Below are 21,346 nucleotides of genomic sequence, written 5' to 3'. Positions count from 1 at the left end.
AACCAACATCATATTCTTTTACGGTTTAATATTTTCAACACAAAGGCAATGCTTTCACACATTCTAACACACTGACAAGATGATATAGGAAATAGAAGAGTTAAATAAAGACAAGAATTGTCTCAGATATTATCAAATTATTAAAAAAAGAGGATTCATTAAAATAAATTGCTCTTTCAATCGCTAAATACATTTAACCCGAGGTTGCATTGTGATTGGTGATTATGTGGGCTCACTTTTCTTGTACTTGTACTGTACTTCTTTGTAACTGTAAATAAAGGGTTAATGTGTGTTGTATTTGAGCACCAATGGCACTTTATATTATACGATACTGTACCTTGTTTGTTGTTTTTTTAAGCTAATGTTAAAATAATACAATAGTATGGTGGGCCTTTTAGAAATGTCCGGCACCCTTCCTTATCAAAAGTCTGTGGCCAACAATTTAAATTTGTGTAACATAACACATTCTGACACTGTTTGCTTAAACATCCTTCAAACAGTCAGACTAATATTCGTTATGTTGAATGTCCTCAACATAATGTCCTCCATAAACATAAAACAGCAACATATCCTTGCTCTTGGGTGGAAACCTTTCTAGTTCTAAATGGTGTCATACTGTAGAAATATTTGTTTTGTTGTGAAGCTCTAAAGTACTGTGTGTGTGTGTGTGTGTGTGTGTGTGTGTGTGTGTGTGTGTGTGTGTGTGTGTGTGTGTATGTGTGTGTGTGTATGTGTGTGTGTGTGTGTGTGTGTGTGTGTGTGTGTGTGTTTATGTGTGCATGTGTTGACTACAATCTACCGTAGTCTAAGTATTTCTAACAAAGCTGATAAGAAGACATCAACCTCTTGATCTATCAATGTAGGCCATTTCTTTATAAGATTCCCTAGGCCTAGGACACTGTTTGTAAGGCGACATGTCCCCTGGCTGGTTGTTAGGGGATTGCAATTGGTACAAAGCTTAGACAAAGAACTAAAAAGATTATGCCATGCACCTCTTCATTGCATTGACATTTTGTACCGCCAGTATTTATGTCTTTTACCATTGCTCTCTATGCAAATGAGTGTGTATGTGTGTGTTATGGTCTTCTCTTCTTGGCATCCTCTTCTGGGGTTAAAGGTTTTTTCCTCTTCAAGTCTGTGTGACCTGGAGTCAAATATAACAAACTGAGTGGATCCACACACTTAGCAATTGTTCAGCATATTCAGTTCCCTTTTGATAAGATTGTATCATGTTTTATGACAGAAACTTCTAGAAATTAATGATGGAATGGTGGTGAAATTCAGAAAGGCATCAGCTGATGATGCAACCATTTGGCTGCTCTGAGGAAACTACTGGCTAGAAATATTCTTTGCAGAACCATGTTCCACAGACCACATACCCTCTTGATTATAGCCTCTCCTGTAGCTCCACCCTTAGGTCAAAATGTCCACTTGCAGGCAAAATATTTCAAACTCTATTTTATTTACAGCATAAGGTATCTTTTTTCAGGTGTTGTTCATGTTAACAGAGTGGGGTTTTCGAGCATTGAGTTGAAGTGGAAGTGAGTTGCTAAGAAATCTGTATTATCAGTACGATTTGGTATTTGTTTGAATATGAAACGGGTTTGATCATTTTTACATTTCATATTTTGTAAGATTTCTCTTTTTCTAGTTAAAAAAAGTTAAAAGTAGTCATGTAAAAATAAATAAGGCCATAGAAAACGAAAAGAAAACAAAACACAAAAGGAGATACAGGAGTTAATTTTGTCTGGCTTTTAACCCCAGGTCAAGCCTGACTTTGACATTCAGGACATTTGTGGACAAAGTAAAACAGTTGTCTGCTCACTTTAAGGTTTACACTTATCTTTAAATCACATGACTTAGCTTGGTCAAAATAGTAACCATGGTCACTACTCACTAGACATGTACATACCTGACTCTGAGCTCCTTTTTGAGGAAGAGGTGGTTGAATTGTGTTGTGTTTGGGTAAGAGAAGAGGTGTGTGGGGAGACTCTGCCTCTGGTCTCTACAACAGCAGTTGTATTGTCGTTAGGTTTGCCTGGGGGAGAAGGGAATACAACTTCACAGTTACCAATAACCACCTGGTCTACCAGACCCCCTGTGCCATGACATAGGGAGAGTGCTTATGTAAAAACGAGGCTGGGTTATATTGGGCACATTGGGGTTCATCCTTTTATCTAGTATCACTAGCTTTTGGTGGAATATAACAACATTTCTCAGATCGGCTACTGACTTTTCAACAAAGGTGCTAAGGAACAGGAGTCAATGGGCAGCTGATTTAGTTGCACGCTAGTGTCGCTCTCTGATCTGCAAGCTCACAATGCATCCCATGAGCATGTAGATGTGCTAATTTCGGTGTGTGACGCTGGCTGCATGTCCAAATGGTGCATTTAGTACATCCCCAATTTCCTTGGAGAAGGGGACGGACGGACACAGCTAGTGGCTACAGACTCGGGATTGTCATCTCTCCTCTTCTGTACATTTTAGTGTTGAAGTGGAGTGTCATTGAATCAATGTGCTGCAGTGGGAATGTGTGCTTTGTGTCTTGCGTGGATGTGTGCAGGTGGAGTGACGGGGAGAGCTAGTTCGGTTACCCACATCTCCTCCCCCTTGTGTTCTGTTGGATGCACATCTGAGTGAAACACAGTTGGGCCCCATTTTCATTGTTCCACGCACCAAAAGGCAACCGGAAATATCCAACATGAAACCAACTTCACCGTGCTGAGAACACGACTCCAAGATCAACTCTATGGGTCAATGCTCATCAAAAGAACAGATCTGAGAGCTCACAACGCTTTGCAGCAACGCCTTGGCAACTTGTAGATGAGTGTATTTGGCAAATAAGTCCCACGTGCTACGGATTAGCTGAATGTGAATTAAATATTGCTCTCGTGAGTATATGAGAAGAAAAGGTTACAAGGTTTTACAAATAATAGGCTAATGCAGGATATTATATAAGGCTATTCTACTGAAGATTTGCCCACCTTTGCTGATGTAAAGAAGAAAGAGAAAAGGATTATGCTAGAATCCAGGATATATTAGCTATCACACTACTCAATAGATTTTTATGTTTTTATATTGATCACAGAGGCGAAAGCATATCTTATCCTACATCGATTGGAATGGGCAGATTTCATCCAGACGACGTCACTACTTGTAGGCAAAAACAGTGCCAACTGAATAATAAACAAAAGTTTGTTATGTCTATGAGCCCATATGCATCCAAGCAATAAATCCTATAACAGACATTTTTCTCACGTAATATATTTTAATTTGGGGTGTACCGCTATTGTAATTGATTTTGGATGAATAAAAAGGCATTCTAATAAAAGCTACGCATGATTTGTGGCACATACAAGAACCCCAGAGCAGACATCAGTTTCAGTGTACCTGGCGCAAAATAAATCACGTACAAAGAATAATGCAGAATCAGACTACCGTATGTACAATACTTTAGTATATAAAATCTGTGCATACTAATTCATAGCAACACTTTGTGAATGAGGCCCATTATAATTTGTAATTAGTCCTTAAGGGATTAAAGTGCATATACTGGGCCCAGACAGTTAGCTCAACCATCTCCGCCAAGCCAGCCGGACGGCGTGCCACGGGTTCGACCCCGACGGCCTTTGCTGCGTGTCACTCACCATCCCTCTCCCCTTTTCCTGTCTGATTACCGTAGTACTGTTCCCTATCAATAAAGGCATAAAAAGTGCATATACTGTATATAAGTTATGCCTCAGAAAGCTAAATCAGTTTGTATTTGTTCATGGTGTTTTGAAACAAACACCATATACAATATCTGTTTAAGCTTTAGGGCACATAATTGACAGTGATAATGGGCAGGGACTATTAAAGCTGCCTGGTTCGTTTTAACCAAGTATTTCCCTTCAACGCAAATATCTTTGCAGAAAATAACCAAACGTGACACGTTGAGCTTGTAGATCAACCAGTTTCGCCAAATGGGGGTTCATGTAAATGTCTGTGGTCTCCGAGGATAGGGTTCATGTGGTTAACATAAGTGGAAACTGGATTAATGACCTCATCAACCCACTGCTCTGCTTCTTTGCAAAAATACAAGTAAATAAGGCTTTCATCAGGCTTTTAGTTTTTGAACACAGGACCAGACTAATTGAGTTTGTCTGGAAGAATATGCAGTAGATACGCTTCTATAAACTGTACTGATCATGTGGCCATGTGGTGTGACAAGAGAGAATGTAGTGTGCATTCTGTGCAATGCAAAGCCATGCAGCAAGAAACCATTTTCAGTGAAAGTCCCAACATTGTTTTTTCAGTTGTGAAAACAAATGTGATCAAATCTTTAAGTGTACTCAACTGCCTCGGAGGTGATGGCAAGGTTGAAATCTAAAAATTTAATTTATTTTTAAGGGTGTGCATGGATTTGCTATATTAAATCAACTCAAACTGTCTTCAGTACTTCTGTTGGTGTAATTGTTGAAAAGGTATATTTTAGCGTTTTGAATAAAAAGCTAAAATGCATAGCATGGAAACTTGGAAAGATGTGCAGATCATGCAGAAACTTGATTATAGGCAATCAACAATTTTGTTAGTGCCAGTGTGCTTACATGCATGCTCTTTTATCAGGTGCAAAACACAGAGAAGGGAAGGGCTCTGGGTTAATAAATCAATCCGAAATCAACCGTGCGTTCACATTCAAGTTAATTTATGTGTAATATATTTGGATGAAACAGCAATGGTTACAACCTCTAAATACCAACAGACCAGCTGCCTCTTTTCTTTAACAATCACGTGTAATGACAGTTGATTTGGTGGGGGAAAAAACAGCACAAGCCACCCCAGACTTACACATCCCCAAAAAAGGATGAAACTCATATTTATTGGTTTGAAATTGTTTTACAAAGTACACAAAATTCCTTGTTTATTCATATATAATTTATAGAATCATTAATTTGTGCATTGTTATGCAGCTATAACATTAAGACTCACAATTATTGTCATACATGCTTATTAAATGAAGGGGGGGGGGAGAAAAAAAACCCACTTGTTTTAGGACATAAAAAACACATATCACATTCTACCAGCATTTTTTTTTTTTTTTTTTTCTTTTTTTGTCTTTTTTTTTTTTTATACAAAAATGAAATGTTACTTGGCGAGGTTAGATAAGCCATAAAGATTAAGGGCTAAGTTTAGTCAAAGCAAACAAAAGTTGGGGTTTAGTGTATTTCTGATCCAGTTCAACACTCCAATATCCAGATGGGGAAAAAGCAAACTTCATGCTTTTATTTTCAGAATGCATGTTGTATCAACTGTATGAAACACCAGTCAAAAGGCAATATGCCCAGCAGGAATGAAAGCATAATAGATAGATCAATACAAGAGGACGATAAGAGACAGAAACAGAGAGCGGAGTGCATACAGAAGACAGTACATGATGAAGAAGGGAAGATTTCTCTTGTCCTATACATGGGTCATATTAACATTGTGGTCCCGAACACAAGTTATTAAAACGACAACAGCACCCTGAGCCAAAACATACTGACAGCTCCATATTCATAAATACGTTAAACAAAATGCATAGAAAAAATCCCCATCTAAGATCAACACATTGGACCTGTGGTAGGTAGAAACAAACACTAATCTGGGAAGGAGGCGAGGAAAATAAAAGTTTTTTTTGTTTTGTTTTCTTGGAACACCGGAAGTACGTCCAAATAATGGTAGCACTGTTATAGCGTTGCTTGTTGCTTTTTCTGTGTTTGTTTCAAGCTCGAATTTGTGTGTTTGTGCTGCTTGTGCGAGGAATGGAGGTAGAGGGCGTTTTCTTTACTTGTTATCCAGACGCAGTAGCTGTTCCTTACCATTGATGGTCAGTGACCGCAACTGTCCATCCTCCTCCACCTCCACACGCTCCTGTCCATTCTCCACGATCCTGAAGGAATGGAAGAGGAACAAATTGTTGCTGTCGGGCGGATGGCGAAGTAGTGCGTTAATTTCCGAAACAAATATGGAGATAAGGGGTTTCTGCCCGACAGCAACACAACTGAGAGAATATGAATCAGAATCTCGTGTGGGATGTTAGACGGCATGCAAATATATACTTATCCCTCCTCATTTTAGCAGTAGTAGCTATGGTGGTGGCTGTATAGTAGCATTACTGTTAGAGATGCACAATATGGCCCAGGCCGTAGCGTAACGGTCTGGGCACCGGACTGGTGATCCAGTCGCAGTGTGCCGCGGGTTCGACTCCCGGACCCGACACGGCCTTTACTGCATGTCATCCCCCCATCTCTCTCCCGTTTCCTGTCAGCCTACTGTCTGTCCCTTCAAAAATCAATAAAAGGCGTAAGCCGCAAAAAAATATCTTAAAAAAAAAAAAGAGATGCACAATATAAATCGGTAGCATAATCGGAATGGGCCATAGAAATGCCATATCGGTATCGGATCGGTCTCAAAATGATCCAGATGATTTAATCGCTTTTCACCAGCAAAATAAATAAATAAATGGACAATGTAAAAATTCATCAATGACTTCAATATAAATCAAGTGTCTAGTACCTCTAGTCTAGAACAAAAGCCAAATCAAATATGATGTAAAGTCTTAAACTTTACATTTTTCTACATTTAATTTGTGTACTCCTCTCATTCAGTTGTGAAAACAGACACTTGGAAAATAGTATAGGCTATTTATTGATTAGGCTTTGGGCAAAGCCCCTAGGGCCTAGGCTTGTTTCCACTGTGGTCCTCTGTATAATCGGAATCGGTATCGGCAGATATGACCCTGCAAATAATCGGAGATTGGATATTGGTCATAATTTCATAATCGTGCACATTTAATTACTGTGAATCATTTGAAAGTGTTTCATGGTGAAGAGGGGGAGTTTTCCAGGTGTCACTTTCTCTTCAGTTCAGCAGAGCAAGGTAAGATGTACTGTATATACGTTACAGCTGTCCCCGAACAGGAATTTCCTTAGTCAACTGAAAGTGTCAATTTTCAGTGAGCAGTTGACAATTCGTAGTGCATAGTAGTAGTGGGTTACTGCCAAACTGGCATGGTGGATGTATTCACTAGCATTGATTGATTGATTTTTGATTGATTGAAGTATTTATTAACAGTTTGCAGAATTACAGTACATTTCAAGCACAACTCAATACAAAAACTGTTAACTGTGAGTGAACACCATAAAGCATTACACTTGCTTACAAGAGGGTCCACCAGGGATGAGCCAAGCTAAAACACTAAATAAATAACATCTTAAGAATGATTCCTAATACAACGTCAGCAGTAAAGGTCCACACCACAACTATAACCATGACAGAGGTGAACTATATCGTTGGGATTACTTTCAGAGCGATCTGAGGAAACGATTAAAACACTTGACAGTGACAGTCAAACAAAATCCATCTGAATTTACAGGTCGTCACATTCAACACACATTACTGCCAGTAGGTGGTAGCATAAGCACACCTAAAGGCTCATACATACTCTTTTTTTGGTGATAGGTTATCACTGTGGTGTACAACATTATGCAGATTATAACAGATTGACACTGTATGTTCTTCTATCATGAGTGACACCCTGCAACAGAACTGTGGAAGTGATATGTGACTCACCTTTTTCATCTGGAGCCATGAAGACATTATGATTAGCAGACCACAGGTGAGACTATCTCTCTCTCTCTCATTCTCTCATCTCAGAGTTTTCAGTTTTTAAAGGGTTGGAAAACTACACCATTACGTCAGTCGCAGTGATGATCAGCTATCACTGCGGACACAGACCCATCTCTCTGTTTTTACTATGAGACAAGTCTTTTCACTCTGGAGCTATCACCCCGTTCACTGATTGGTCTAGAAGTTGGGTAAACCACAGGGAGGCAGGGTCAATCCTTAAGGACATCACCGCGAGTATGATGGCCTCAACTCTTATCACCGTTTTAGGTGATAAGCTATCACCTAAAACGGTGATAAGCGATCACCAAAAACTGGAGTATGTATGAGCCTTAAGCTGTGCCACTCGTCTGCTCTCACTCTACCATCCTTGTTTCATTTCCGGGTTATTCAGTGAGGTAGGGGCTGCTGTTGTGAGCACAGTGAATGTTAGCATTAGCTCATACCCCTTAGGTCTCGATACAAGCAGTTACATTTGCGCAGCGATGCGATACAAACTCACAAATGATTTATGAACGTCGGTATGCGCGACAGCTCACCACGGACATCGCTCGAAGATTTAGAGATACAAGGCTTTGAAAATCCTGTTATAATGGAAGCTCAATGGAGCTGGATTTAAAAACGCCATAGCTGGTGAGGACGGAGGCTCCCCATAGCAACCGGAGCAATGCTAAAAGGTATATTGACATTCGCCACTTTCATATACGGTATACAGTCGTCTACAAACATGTACGGAGATGGCACCTTTAGCTACGATTATAATCGTAGAAAGCAGAGAAAAAGTTAATAGAAATTAGCGATAAAGAAAATTTCAATTAAAAAAATAATTTAAACAAGTGCTTCTTGATTACTCGATTAATTGAAAACGTAATCGATAGAGAAAATAAAATAATGGCTAGCTGCAGTCCTAATAGCCAGTCATGAACAGCAATCGTGTACCTCTTTGTGGTGATCTTTCTGCCGTTGATGAACTTGGTGGAAGTGGAGACGGAGCGGAAGTTGCCTCCCATGCCCCCCCCACCACCACCTCCGCCTCCCCCGAAGGAAGAGGACGAGAAGGAGGTGAAGCCTCCTCCCAGACTGCCCATGGAGGTCATGTGACCCATGTGGCCCATGGAGCCCATAGGACCGAAAGAACCAAAGCCTGAGGACAGAGGGAATGGACCGGATGTAAGTCCTTTACACAGCCCCACGTTATAATAGATTAATGAAGCAAGTGAAACCAGATGAAAAGTGTTTTGACTTAGTGTTGTGAGGCTACATGCAGTCTTCTCCAGGGAAAAGAGTTTAAATGTTCCTTTATTTTTTTCAAAATACCAAAAATAGATCCATAATGCATCGCAATGCATTGTGAGTAGGCATGTAACGATATATCGTATATCGATATATATCGATATTAATCCCGACGATATGAATCGATTCATTAAAATACAAAAATCTATATATATATATATATTTTTTTAGGGGGGCTAGTGTGTGCTTTAGTCATATTCCATCATATTCAAGTGCTTTTGGAGAGAAATGATAGTCACTTTCAGTAGTAGAGCACTGTAGAGGGGAGCTGTGTGTGTCTGTGACTGTGCCCAGGTGATGATGGTCGTTGATGCTCATCAAGGAAGGCAATTATGTTTCTGCTTTCTGCACTGTCAAAAGTAATGCTACTTCTTTTGCAATGTAGTTAAATAAGAAATCTCAGGGGGAAGATAAATTATATAACATTTAAAAAACGGTTTTCTTTAAAAAAAATATATTTTTTAATATCGTGAAAAATTGTATCGTGAACCTCATATCGTGATACGAAACGTATCGTGAGTTGAGTGAATCGTTACATGCCTAATTGTGAGCTTGTAGTTTTGTGTATTTTTGCATGACAATCTTTGTAAAAAAAAACATTGACAAAGAGGGGATAGCGTACACTACAAGCAGCCCAGTCCTGAGAGGCTTTGGCTAGCTCACAGGAGCAGCTTATGAAGCTTAAAAGCTCAACGGTCGGCCGCTAAGAGCGGAGGTTCCAAAAAGAGTAGGCATATTATTGGCTGTAGTGGGGCCCCACGGAAGAGGCCTGATTTTTTTTTTAAATGGCCATTGTACATTGTGTTAATTAACGGCCAAACCTGCGAGAGTTGGTTGCGAAAGTGGCACATTTTCCACACAGAGAACTTAGAAATTGAATATAGAGCACCGAAGTCCTGACGTCACAAAAATCAACAAAAACTGACATGTGTTTGGAGATTATTATTATTTGTCTTACTCTTTGGATGATTTTGTACTTTTTCCAGTCAGCTGATGCTCCATATCCATACGAGTAAAATCGCCTGGCTGATTTGTTTATTTTTGGAACAGTGATGTGATCCAAGATTTCCAATAGAAATGGGAATTCCAATAGAAAAAATGACTCTGTGACACAGGGGGATAGCGGCCACTACCTGCAGTCATGCTCTATTTTTGAAGGGGCTAACCCTTGCTTTTGGCCGAAATGATAACGTTCTTATTGGTAAGAACTATCCACATCACAATAATGAGCTATTGGCAAAAAGTTCACATTGAAATATTTTCACCAAATACCTTGATAAAAAAAAAAATGCAATAGCTTAGGCTAAGACTTTTCAGGACATGCAGACACTAGAAAGCATTGTTAGTGTGGTTTCCCATAGGGCAACCAGACTCTAGTAACTGTAACACTTTATTATTTCACTGTAGTCTTTATTTTGACGCTTTATACCTCCCACACTGTACGCTGTACGCACTTGAGCCATATGTCAAATTGACCGGAAAAATCGGGAATCGTGTGCTTGTATTTTGTTAAGAGAAATGTTGTATAGTTTAATTGATATGAATTTATTAGTGAATTAAATTTCCCCATTGACATGAATGGGAAAAGGCAAAAATTCACATTCAAGTATTTGTTCCTCGGAGACTGTAATCACTATAGTTACAAAACTTGGGAGGATAAATTCAACATTATCCCGAAAATGATTTAACACTAAAATTTTCTCGGTCGGCCTCATGGTGGCGCTATAACAGCCCACTTTACCTTTTGGCTCATAACTCTTGAACCGTAGGTCGTAAAATCAAATTTATTTTTTCCGCCATGATAGATTTTCCGCCATTTTGAATTTTGTCCAAAACACACTTTTTGCTTTTCCTCCTACAGATTTTGTCCAAATCTCACAGAAATCGGCACACATGATCTCTGGACCTATCCGATTAAAACACCAACTGCTGAATTTTGGTAGTGCGTATCGTTCGGCCGTAATCGTCTTCCGAAGTTAGTAGAAGGGGCCTATATCACAAAAATGCCATAAATCACGAACGGAATGTCCAATCCATCCCAAATTCCAATCACATGTCCGGGGTGGTTCAATCAACCAAGTTCTAAAAGCAATTCCATTTTCATCCATAGGGGCGCCGCAAATGCGAGAAATGTAACCGTTTGTCGCAAAAACATGAATTTTGGCGGTTAAATCCCCTCCGAATTACTTACGCATGATCTAAGGCGTGACTTGAAATTGTAATTGGCTGGCAATATTAGTGGGAGGGGCATATGTAAGCCACTGCGGCAACCACACTCTGCGATTTTTTTAAATTGCAAATTTTCTAGTTATCTTTGGTTTACATTGCTCTATTCTGTACCTGGGTCAAAGGGAGAGAAGCCAGCACCGAAGGGAGGGAAACCACCAAAGCCTCCAAAGAAAGGACCGCCTGTCCGACTCCGACTGACCCGACTGTGGTGGTGCCGTCGCCCCCCACCAAAGAACGGATCATCACCAAACAGATCACCACCTGGAGAGTAATGGTAGGGTTAACAGATTGACAGAGAAAGAGTTACGAGGGAGCACAGGTTAACTCTTTAAAAGTCACAAAAAATAGGGTACAACAACCACAGTTTATTCAGGAAAATAAATCATAGCAACTGGGTTAAGTGTGTGAATCTGTATCTCAGTGCGATGGTTGTGAATGATAAGTGCTTAGGCGGGGATAATGTATGGTTAAAAAAAAGACATTGAAAACTTTTCAACATCACTGGGTCATCATAATGTAATACAATAACAAGTGCATGCCTTCAGACAGGCTATGTGCTTGTGCACCACCCAACTAACCGCTATACCTTGATACTGTAGCGCAGCAGCGCTTCTTTCCACCATCGTAGATGCTCTGCATTGTTCCTGCATTAGTTTCCTATAAAGAATTATTTATCGACTCTGTAGCTTGCCAAAAAGAACAGAAAAGTAGTCAAGACGGACTGAGTGATATAGGCTACTATATCTACAAGCTATCAACAGATCTAGAAGCTTGCGCCATGTCGGCTTGTAGATCTTCTTTTTGGAAGCTGTATTGTGAAACTGTGATACAACAAAGTATAAAACCAAGCAGGTTGAGCACGTTTCTGACTTTGTCCAACCTACATAATAACTGTCAATAACTGTTTACTGTTTCATGATGCCAAGAAAGTAACTTGCCAGCAATGTGTGACCAAGTTGTTCTATGACTTTGCTCCTCGAGTGCCTGCTTGTCTTCCGACTCTTAAATCCACATACTGTAGGCTCCAAAATCAGGGCTTTTACAGACTGAAGCAACTAGCTCATTGCAATAAATTGATGAATGTCATTTTGTTGCATATTGTACGACTTTGAGCTGCCATATGAGTATAACAGAAGATCATGGCTTGGCATTAGTCTTTACTCTACTGCTGCAATGTGATCAATACGTGACAGATCTGTTATTGCTCCCCGTTTCATGTTGGTCACAAGAGATCATGTCCATTTCACTGTCACAACACTGCGCAACTCCAGGCCTTTGTGTGGCTGTGTGTGTTTTTCTGTGTTTATTGTATCACATGAGGGGCTGTCGGGAAACCACACATACATTGCCAATCATGTGTGTTGCCGTAAAGGATACTATATGGAACTGTCATAAAGTGTACAATAGAGAGCAATACAAGTTAACATTAATGGCCAATTACTGGCATATACCGGCTTATGGAAACTTTGCGCCTTAGCAAAGGCTACCATTTCTCCTTTGAGAGATTTCTGTAGTCTGATGTCAGGTTTAGTGTAGTAGCAGGGAATTGGAGACAGACCAGTGCTTACATAGTGTTGAAAAAAGCAGGCAAGTATGTGGACGGACAATACCGCAGTGTGCCTGTGGAATTTTGTGAGCTTTCATAGTCCATCTATTCTAGTGTGCTGGAAGAATACTCAAAGCGTGCCAAACACATTTTACAGACAACACTGCCCATGGATAAATAACAACTGACATGTGGATCTCTTAGGTGGACATCCACTCAGTCTGTATGTTCAGGTGGACCCCCACCCTGCAGACATTCATCTGCATACATTTTGGCAACTATATATGTATGGACTGTCGTGATAAAACATCTGCAACGCCATGCTGTTCTTTCCTTTTGCAACTTCACACACATGCCCGAGCTGCATACCCAGAACACTTTACACAAAAAGGCAGTCATGAATAAGTGAATAAAGCCACCCTCTCCCCAGAGGGTGTGTGTGTGTGTGTGTAATTCAAAAGGAAAGAGACTAACCAAAGAAATCAGCACCAAATGGGTCTGTGCCCCCAAAAAACTCCCGGAATACATCCTCTGGGTTGCGGAATGTGAAATGGTGGTCTCCGTTGTGGAAGTGGTCTCCGTTGTGGTAATGTCCTCCTGAAATATTAACATTTCACAGTTAAGAGATGTAGAAAATGTGGACCAAACATCCACTTATTGCTGGTTCCAATCCAACTGTTAGGTTGCATGCAATGCATCTGCACAAAGTGGTTTCACTGACAATAGCTTTAAGGAGTTGGGATGTCACTTTACCTCCTCCATTACTTTGCGTCAGCCCTTCTTTGCCATAGCGGTCATATAAGCTTCTCTTGTTGGCTGAGGGAGAAGTAGACACAGTAGAAGGAAGAATTATTACAGAATATTTAAGAGAAACCACACATCTTTCTGTATCTCTCTCACACGCACACACACACACACACACACACACACACACACACACACACACACACACACACACACACACACACACACACACACACACACACACACACACACACTAAGGTGCTATTTACACGAGGATGGTGTTCATAGAAAATGGCAAAGTCCCGTTGCGTTCATCATTTTTTCTTACCCTTTACACGAGAACGCACACGTTATGCTATAATGTGCTATTATGCTATAATGTCGCTAGGTGGCGATAACGGGCTGCCAAATAGACAGGTCACCCACGTAAAAGAATAAGAACCCCGGCTTGCGCAACACGGCTCCGTCTTTTTGGCAAATCTAGAACTTCCTGTTTGAGAGCTAGCAAATTTAAGACATCCGGTTGCTTTCAGAATAAAAGTGTCGTTAATTAAATAATGATTACATTACATTATTAGTATTATTATTACATTACAGCTATTGTAAAGACACACATTATGTTTGTGTAAAAATAAGTAATTAAATAACACAGAAACATAATGTGTGTCTTATAGCATCATTTAAATGCTTAATTTGTAGTTTTAATGTGCAAATTAAACTTTTTTTCAATACTCTAGATACTCTTATTTTGAAGAGATGGTCTTAAATTTGCTAGCTTAGATTTGCCAAAAAACAGTGCAAGCGGCGCAACACTGCTCTGGGCTGACACCGACAGGCAAAAGCGCCACGGGATGGTATATATTTTATAATACATTAGGCTACATAAACGCTGCTGCCGTGGCTATCACAAGGCTTATTTACATCATGGTTGTACATTCACCATCGCTGATGAGCAGCACTTTGTAGGCGAGGAGGGAGGCTTGTTCAGGAACTCCATTATATCATAATTATATGGCTCTGCATCAATGTAATGCGCTGTGAGCCAACGTGAGCCATGATGTCATAAGTTTTGCGGATTCACCGTTTTGCCCGTTTACACGGAGAAGGGATAAAACGGCGTTCTCAAAGATTTCCACTCGGGAAGGTGGTTTCACTTTGTTGCGTTTTCACCTCATGAGAACACGGTTCTCGTCTAAACAACCACAGCAAACGGTACTTTATTTTGCCGTTTTCTATGAACACCATCCTCGTGTAAATAGCACCTAAGGTAACACCCATTTTCCTGGTGGGTTGAGCTCAAGTGATTCAATCGCACAAACTGGCCACAGCCTTCTAGAATAGCAGCCGGGTCTGCCTTCTATAATTGTACTACTGACCGTCTGACAGGACTTCATAAGCCTCAGAAAGTTCCTTGAACTTCTTCTCTGCGTCATCTTTGTTCTCAGGATTTTTGTCTGGATGCCACTTCAGGGCCAGCTTTCTGTACCTGGATGGGGTATGGGGGAGAACAGCAGTCTTAGAAAAATCATGATGAAAATGAAAGAGTGTGGTAGAACCTTTTATGTTATTACCAATGACATCAAAACTATTTGCTATTCTGAAACATTGCTACAGTATGTTGCATTGCTGAATGCACATGGTGATACTAGTCTGACAACACAGCCCGACAGTATGTCAAGTATGTCTACTTGACATACTGGGACCAGAGCCTACCGATGTAACGGTCTGTACTCTGTAGGCATGGCGGGACCAAAGCCTTCCAATGTCAAATTCAAGTCACTTCCCTTCCTACTGTGATTCGTGGAGCACTATCCAATCAGCAATGAAGTGCCTACGTAACAGGTGACCTTCTGAAATCATGGAAGCTTCCCAGATTGAGAAGCGAAGTGAAGAAAGAAAAAAGAAACGCTGAACACAGTCTGGATTCCAGGCTAGAATGTTTATGGAATACAGTCAATGATGTTAACTAAACAATGATTGTGTACGATAAGACAGTTCATAACACAGACCACCATGACCATATGCTCTTAACACATGCTAAAAGGTAATGTCTTAAACCATTTTTCAGTTGATGTTTTTGGGGCAGGGCTAAATCATGGGTTGACATTCATCAGAGCCATTTTCCAGTGAGTCGGTCAGTTTCACTGGGTGGGGGAGGGGCAAACCAGCATGTTCTCTCTGTTCTCCCATGAATGGGAGTGATTTTAGTGCCTCTGACGGACACGCCCCCAGGGTTCAGAGCAAAGTGACTAGAAATAATGCTTATTTGTCATGATTCTGACTGGTTGGTTTATAACACATTCTACTGTGGTGTGTGACAATGACAACCAACAATACTAATTGCTTTGCAGGATCTTGATATAATCAATTAAATCCTCTACTAACTTTTAGTACCAAGAAAAGCGCTATATAAATTAGTAGTAGTTTGATTAAATGTTGCTCTTCTTGTATTGTTTAGTATTTTTTCATTAAAGTTCCATCATGTGATGTCACTCTAATTCCACATTAGATGACTGTAAGGACAGTAAGGATACAGTAATGCGCATGCAAAAGGTGTGTAAAGGCCTATTCATAGTCTGGAATTTCGGTGGTGAGGTGACCACCGCTCCGGTGGTGAGCTGACCACCGGAGCTGAAATAACGTTGAGCGGTGGTGAGTAAAAACAGAGAGAAGGGCTGGAGCGGTGGCGGTGGCGGTGGTTTGCTCTTCACCGCGGCTCGTGACGTCATGTTGTAGTTTGGTGGTCACCCCACCACCGAAAATCCAGACTATGTATGAGCCTTAAAGTGCACAGGATTATTAAATTAAATTATATGCAATTGTGATGAACAGAAGTTTTCTGTTGCAGACGGGACAAAGATGTTTTTTTTATTTCACGTTTTCCACTTTTGTTGCTTTTTTTACCAACCTTTTCTCACCCATTTAGTTGTTATTCCAATTGATTTCTCCCCAACCCACATGTCTGTGTTGTCATCCTACTCTACTGACTTACCTACCAATGAGGAGCGCCCACCGGGAGGATGTATCCTTCGTCCTACTCCTCCCACCCAATACTCCCCGCTGACAACTTAGGAAGGCTATTGCCCCAGCCCGTAGGATTATGCGCAGAGACAATTATCACTCTTCCCGCCCGGCTTCCCTACCCTGAACATGGGCTAATTGTGTTTGTGTAGATAGACGCTGGACAAAGCCGGATGCACCACCGCCCACCGTGGGTTCGAACCAACAACCTCCGCGTTGGTGGGCAGCCAGGCACTTTACCGAGTCGCCACTCGAGCAACCTTTTTTATTTGTCACTGACTTACAAAGGTACAAGCAACGAAATGTTTTTGGAACTTGTCCCACAGATTGCACTACATACATATAATGAAAATAATTTCAAACAATGAAATGAAAAATAAAATAGATTGACAATACAAAAAATATATACAAAATATACAGTGATAGGGCTATAATACACATTTCTGCCACTGTCAAAAATTAACATCCTCTGTGTAATAATAATAAAGTCATAAAACCAGCATTATAGTTTGATCTTTCTATGTAGGGATAAGAATAACGTTACTGTAAACTGGCCACTATAGTTCACCTATAAACTACTAGAAATTAAGAACAATGTTTGTGTGAGAGATTCACTGAAAAACTTTTTTTTTTACACATACATGTGTAATCAGCTATACATTGGTCTCTACAAGGAAACAGAAACTTAGGAAGGCTATTGCTGATGACTTTATGACTTTGACTATGACTACTTTATGACTTTATTCTATTCTTTTTTCAGCAAATCAACATTGTTCTTGTGAAACCGTTTTGTTCATAGATCAAAACTCCAAATGTTAAGATTAAGGCAATAATGCTTTCATTGCCACTTTAGCTGCGGTTGGAGGAGTTATGTCAATTATACAACTAAGCTAAGGTCAAGAACAGGGACATTGACAGAACTAAACAAATAAATTACTCCCTAAACTTGGAGAAAAAAGGTAAAGGGGGGAAAAAAACAGACAGTAGGAGCTCCACCACTAGAATGAAGTATACTCCACTCACGCTTTCTTTATGTCTTCTCCAGTTGCATCTCGCCGCACACCTAATATTTGGTAATATTCCACCATGATGAGAGGCGAGGACAATCTTCAACAAGCCTGGAGAAGTTTTAAGATAAAACATGGCATAACAGTTAGGCTGGCAGGATTTGCAATAACAAAAATCTAGATTAGAACTTTGTCTGATATCTGTCACAGACTACTGTCACATAACATGGAATGTGCATTTTCACTCATGTGAGTCTTCTATGTCCAATGCACCATGTCAATATCCTTGTAAACATATTTTGACCATGGTTGGCCCCACAACGCACACCAAAGATTCCTTCAACTTTCTTATTAAAGTATAATAGACTGATAAAAAATAAATGAGGTACTAGCCCAGCACACAAGTCATAAATGTTGGATGTACTTAAATTCAAGGAACGTAAAACTGTAGCCAGCTATTCTCTGTTCATCTAGTTTATCCTGAGTTATCTCTTCTGATCGGATAACATGTAAGCTTGCATAAGTATTACACAGTATTATGGTGCTGGCCTGGGACAACTCCGATATAGTGAGGCACAGTGTGCATTCAAGATGGGATGCAATGATTTTGTGTTAAACTGCAATGACTAGCAAAGCAAACTGCAATGACTAGTAGCACTACTTTACTTTGGTTGCAAAAACTGAAATTGACGATGGCACGTTAGTGACGTTACATGATCCAAGTCTCGACTGTAACAGTAAATAATTGCTGATTTGTGATGTCAATACAGTAACATTACTGTCATTGGTAGACTGTGCTGCTCTGCAGACTAAGTATCCATCCACTGAACCAAACAAAGGACAGCTTGGCACACACCTCCAACTGTCACCACTGTGCAGTATTTCTGGATAGATATACGGCGTATTTTGTCTGACAAATTAAAAAAAAAGAAGCAGCTCGAATGAAAAAACATTTCGATTAAATTATTGTGATGTTGTTTTTTTTGTTTGCGATGGCTAACGTTATCCCCGTTTAAAGAAAGCAGGTAATTAAGCTAGCATTTGCTGCTAGCCGATTGCACCAGGGCAGCAGCAAAGAGCCGCGGCGCCCATTCTGTCAGTTTACCTGTCCAACACGCAGTCCAGTTTCTCCGCGCACTGATGAAAATGTAACAATATGAAACGTGTTGTTGTTTTTCTGCTTCTAGAAGAGAACCTAGCTGGGGGTTTTCGTCATGGTCAGCAGCCTAGCTGGAGGACGGTTGTTTGAGATTTGACGCAACGTCCTGTGGCAGTGGTTACAGCTTTCCGGTGGGCCTTCGCGTTGGATTGGCTCCTGCTTGGCCCCCGTCGCCGTCTGTCACACACGCGTGGGAGGGACCCACATGATGTGACTGCTGAACCTTGCGTCACCAGAGATAGAGCCTGCCTGCCTAGTGCCTAGTACTGACTGTATCCATTGATTGATTGATTGATTGAATGATTGATTGATTGATTGATTGATTGATTGATTGATTGATTGGTTTTATTTATATTTACACGTTGCTTTGTTTTTGGTAAGAGTGTGTGTGTGTGTGTGTGTGTGTGTGTGTGTGTGTGTGTGTGTGTGTGTGTGTGTGTGTGTGTGTGTGTGTGTGTGTGTGTGTGTGTGTGTGTGTTTTGATTGATTGATTGAAATATTTATTAACAGTTTGTAGAATTACAGTACATTTCAAGCACAAACTCAATACAAAGACTGTTAACTGTGAGTGGACGACCCAATTAAGCATTACACTTGTTTACAACAGGGTCCACATTGTTCAATTCATCAAAACATTTAGAGACATACAAATAGACACTTCTATGTAGTTAAAGAACAGAACAGGAATTCATCATATAGGAAGCAAAAAGGGAAAAGATACATATACAGCGAGGGGAAAAGGGGGGGAGCGGTGGGGGGGATTGTGTGTGTGTGTGTGTGTGTGTGTGTGTGTGTGTGTGTGTGTGTGTGTGTGTGTGTGTGTGTGTGTGTGTGTGTGTGTGTGTGTGTGTGTGTGTGTGTGTGTGTGTGTGCGTGCGCAGTGGTAAATACCATTTAATGTGAAGTCATTGATCACCCCTTGCAATGTTTTTCTGCTTTCATAATGTTTGGATAATAATATATGTAGGCTATAAGCCTGCAAAACAATGAACACCATTAAAGGGCCACTTCACCCCTTTTGCAACCAGATGATGTTTAGGGCACAAGAAACACTTTCCTGGGGTTTGTATGTGTGTAATATCAGTGTTTTTAGATATTTTAATATTTCAAAGTGGCTGTGATGTCAATTCCTTCATGGACTATACATGTTGTCTCAGTACCCACAATCTCGGCCACTCACTCACTTACCACTTACACTTGCCACAGTGAAATTGGTGACCTATACTGAAATATGTGACCATCTTGTCGACTTCACATAACTTTCATGGGGTCTTTAAATATGTGGCCTAAATAGTGCTAGATAAAACTCTGCTAATAAACAAACCGCAATGATTTATTACATTATGTTATGTCTACAGCCGGTCACCAATTTCACCGTAACTTGACCATGCTGGAGTGACCCAAGTGTGAGTGAGTGAGTGGCCGAGATTTTGGATATTGGAATTCAGCTATCCATGCAGTCAAACTCTAGTCAAACACACAGACTACTGTTCAGATCATTTTTCTTAGCCTGGCACGGCCAGACTCATAGCGAGGATTCACTGACGCTTCCTAAATTTGGCAAAATCTTTCTGGCCATATAGGGTACAAATTTCAAATTGTGCTACTGTTATCTATTCTACTGCAAATATACCAGTAAGACGCCTGAGGGCGTGATCCGCCTGGGTGACATCAGACTGCTGGGCGAGCGCTGGCGCTTTGGAATGGGGGGTCAGATCAACATATCCGCCTGGGTGACAGCAGACTGCTGGGCGAGTGCTGGCGCTTTGGCATGAAGGGGTCAGAACACTGAACACTGTTAAGTGTTTACTGCAGTGGTTCCCAGTGGTCCTTGACGGAGTTCCATGCAGGGGGTCCCCAGCTAAATGATAGTTTGGAACCAAATGGACCCTTATGGGTCTGTAACTCTGAGATTTGTACTCTCTCAGAGTTAAATTATATAAACCACTGGTTTACTTGTCACTGTTCCTAATCACACTGACCTTCCTAAACCAGCCATTTACTTATTTATATTCTGTCCCTCAATCTCTGCAGCATTGTAATGTGACCACAGACTAGATGAGACGATGACACAGTAATCCTAAAAATGAGATAGCTAAAATTTGATAATATAACAGTTTAAAAGTTACTTTGAAGGTGTCCCTTGTGATTAAACAGCAGAAATATATACTGCCATAAATAAAATACATTATTTACAGTAAGACACCCTGAGGGCAAGAAGAAGCGGCCTCGTCCTAAAGGGCGAGGTCGCGTCCGCCAGGCAGACTGCTGGGCGAGCAGCGAGTGCTGGCGCTTTGGCATGGGCATGATGGGGGCCGGGGGTCAGATCAACATAATCAAATTAATTCTGTACTGGCCATATATGGAGCGTGTCTTGAGTGTACAGGGTTTTATGAGGTCAGATCAACATATGGAATGTCAGAACAGGTCAGCTCCATATATGGAGATCTACGGGTGGCAGAGATAGAAATGCCATTAACTGGGGGTCCTTGAAATTAAACGGGGAGGGGGCTAATTAGTGTCAATTTAGAGGTCCTTACCTTGACGTGACAAAGTTTGGGAACAACTGGTCTAGATATAGCAGTAGTATGTAGTCATCTAGTATATATTGCCATCTAGTGGCTGTTATAAATCATAGCCCATATCACAACATCCCTTTTTCTTTCAATGTAAAATCACAACAAAATACTTTTAAACATTCCT

General features: G+C 40.6%; 1 protein-coding gene across 2 annotated transcripts; it reads right to left on the bottom strand.

The window, feature by feature from the left end:
• Positions 1–8: 8 nt before the first annotated feature.
• On the bottom strand, positions 9–18,750 carry dnajb6a (DnaJ heat shock protein family (Hsp40) member B6a). Of its 2 annotated transcripts, XM_083782305.1 has the most exons (10): positions 18,590–18,750; positions 17,501–17,595; positions 14,833–14,942; positions 13,466–13,528; positions 13,187–13,309; positions 11,278–11,427; positions 8,584–8,788; positions 5,838–5,908; positions 1,913–2,038; positions 9–1,144 (listed from the first exon to the last, which is right to left on the bottom strand). In XM_083782305.1, the coding sequence occupies exons 2-10, from the start codon at positions 17,563–17,565 to the stop codon at positions 1,077–1,079; spliced, it is 981 nt and encodes a 326-aa protein (XP_083638431.1). In that variant the 5' UTR covers positions 17,566–17,595; positions 18,590–18,750; the 3' UTR covers positions 9–1,076. The 2 variants fall into 2 exon arrangements, with proteins under 2 accessions (XP_083638431.1, XP_083638432.1); XM_083782306.1 differs by lacking the exons at positions 9–1,144; positions 1,913–2,038 and having other exon boundaries at positions 4,824–5,908.
• Between the last annotated feature and the right edge of the window lie 2,596 nt (positions 18,751–21,346).

Source organism: Protomyctophum parallelum, assembly GCF_964188405.1.
Source record: "Protomyctophum parallelum genome assembly, chromosome: 14".
Taxonomy (NCBI): domain Eukaryota; kingdom Metazoa; phylum Chordata; class Actinopteri; order Myctophiformes; family Myctophidae; genus Protomyctophum; species Protomyctophum parallelum.
This window is presented reverse-complemented; position numbering and strand designations above follow the sequence as displayed.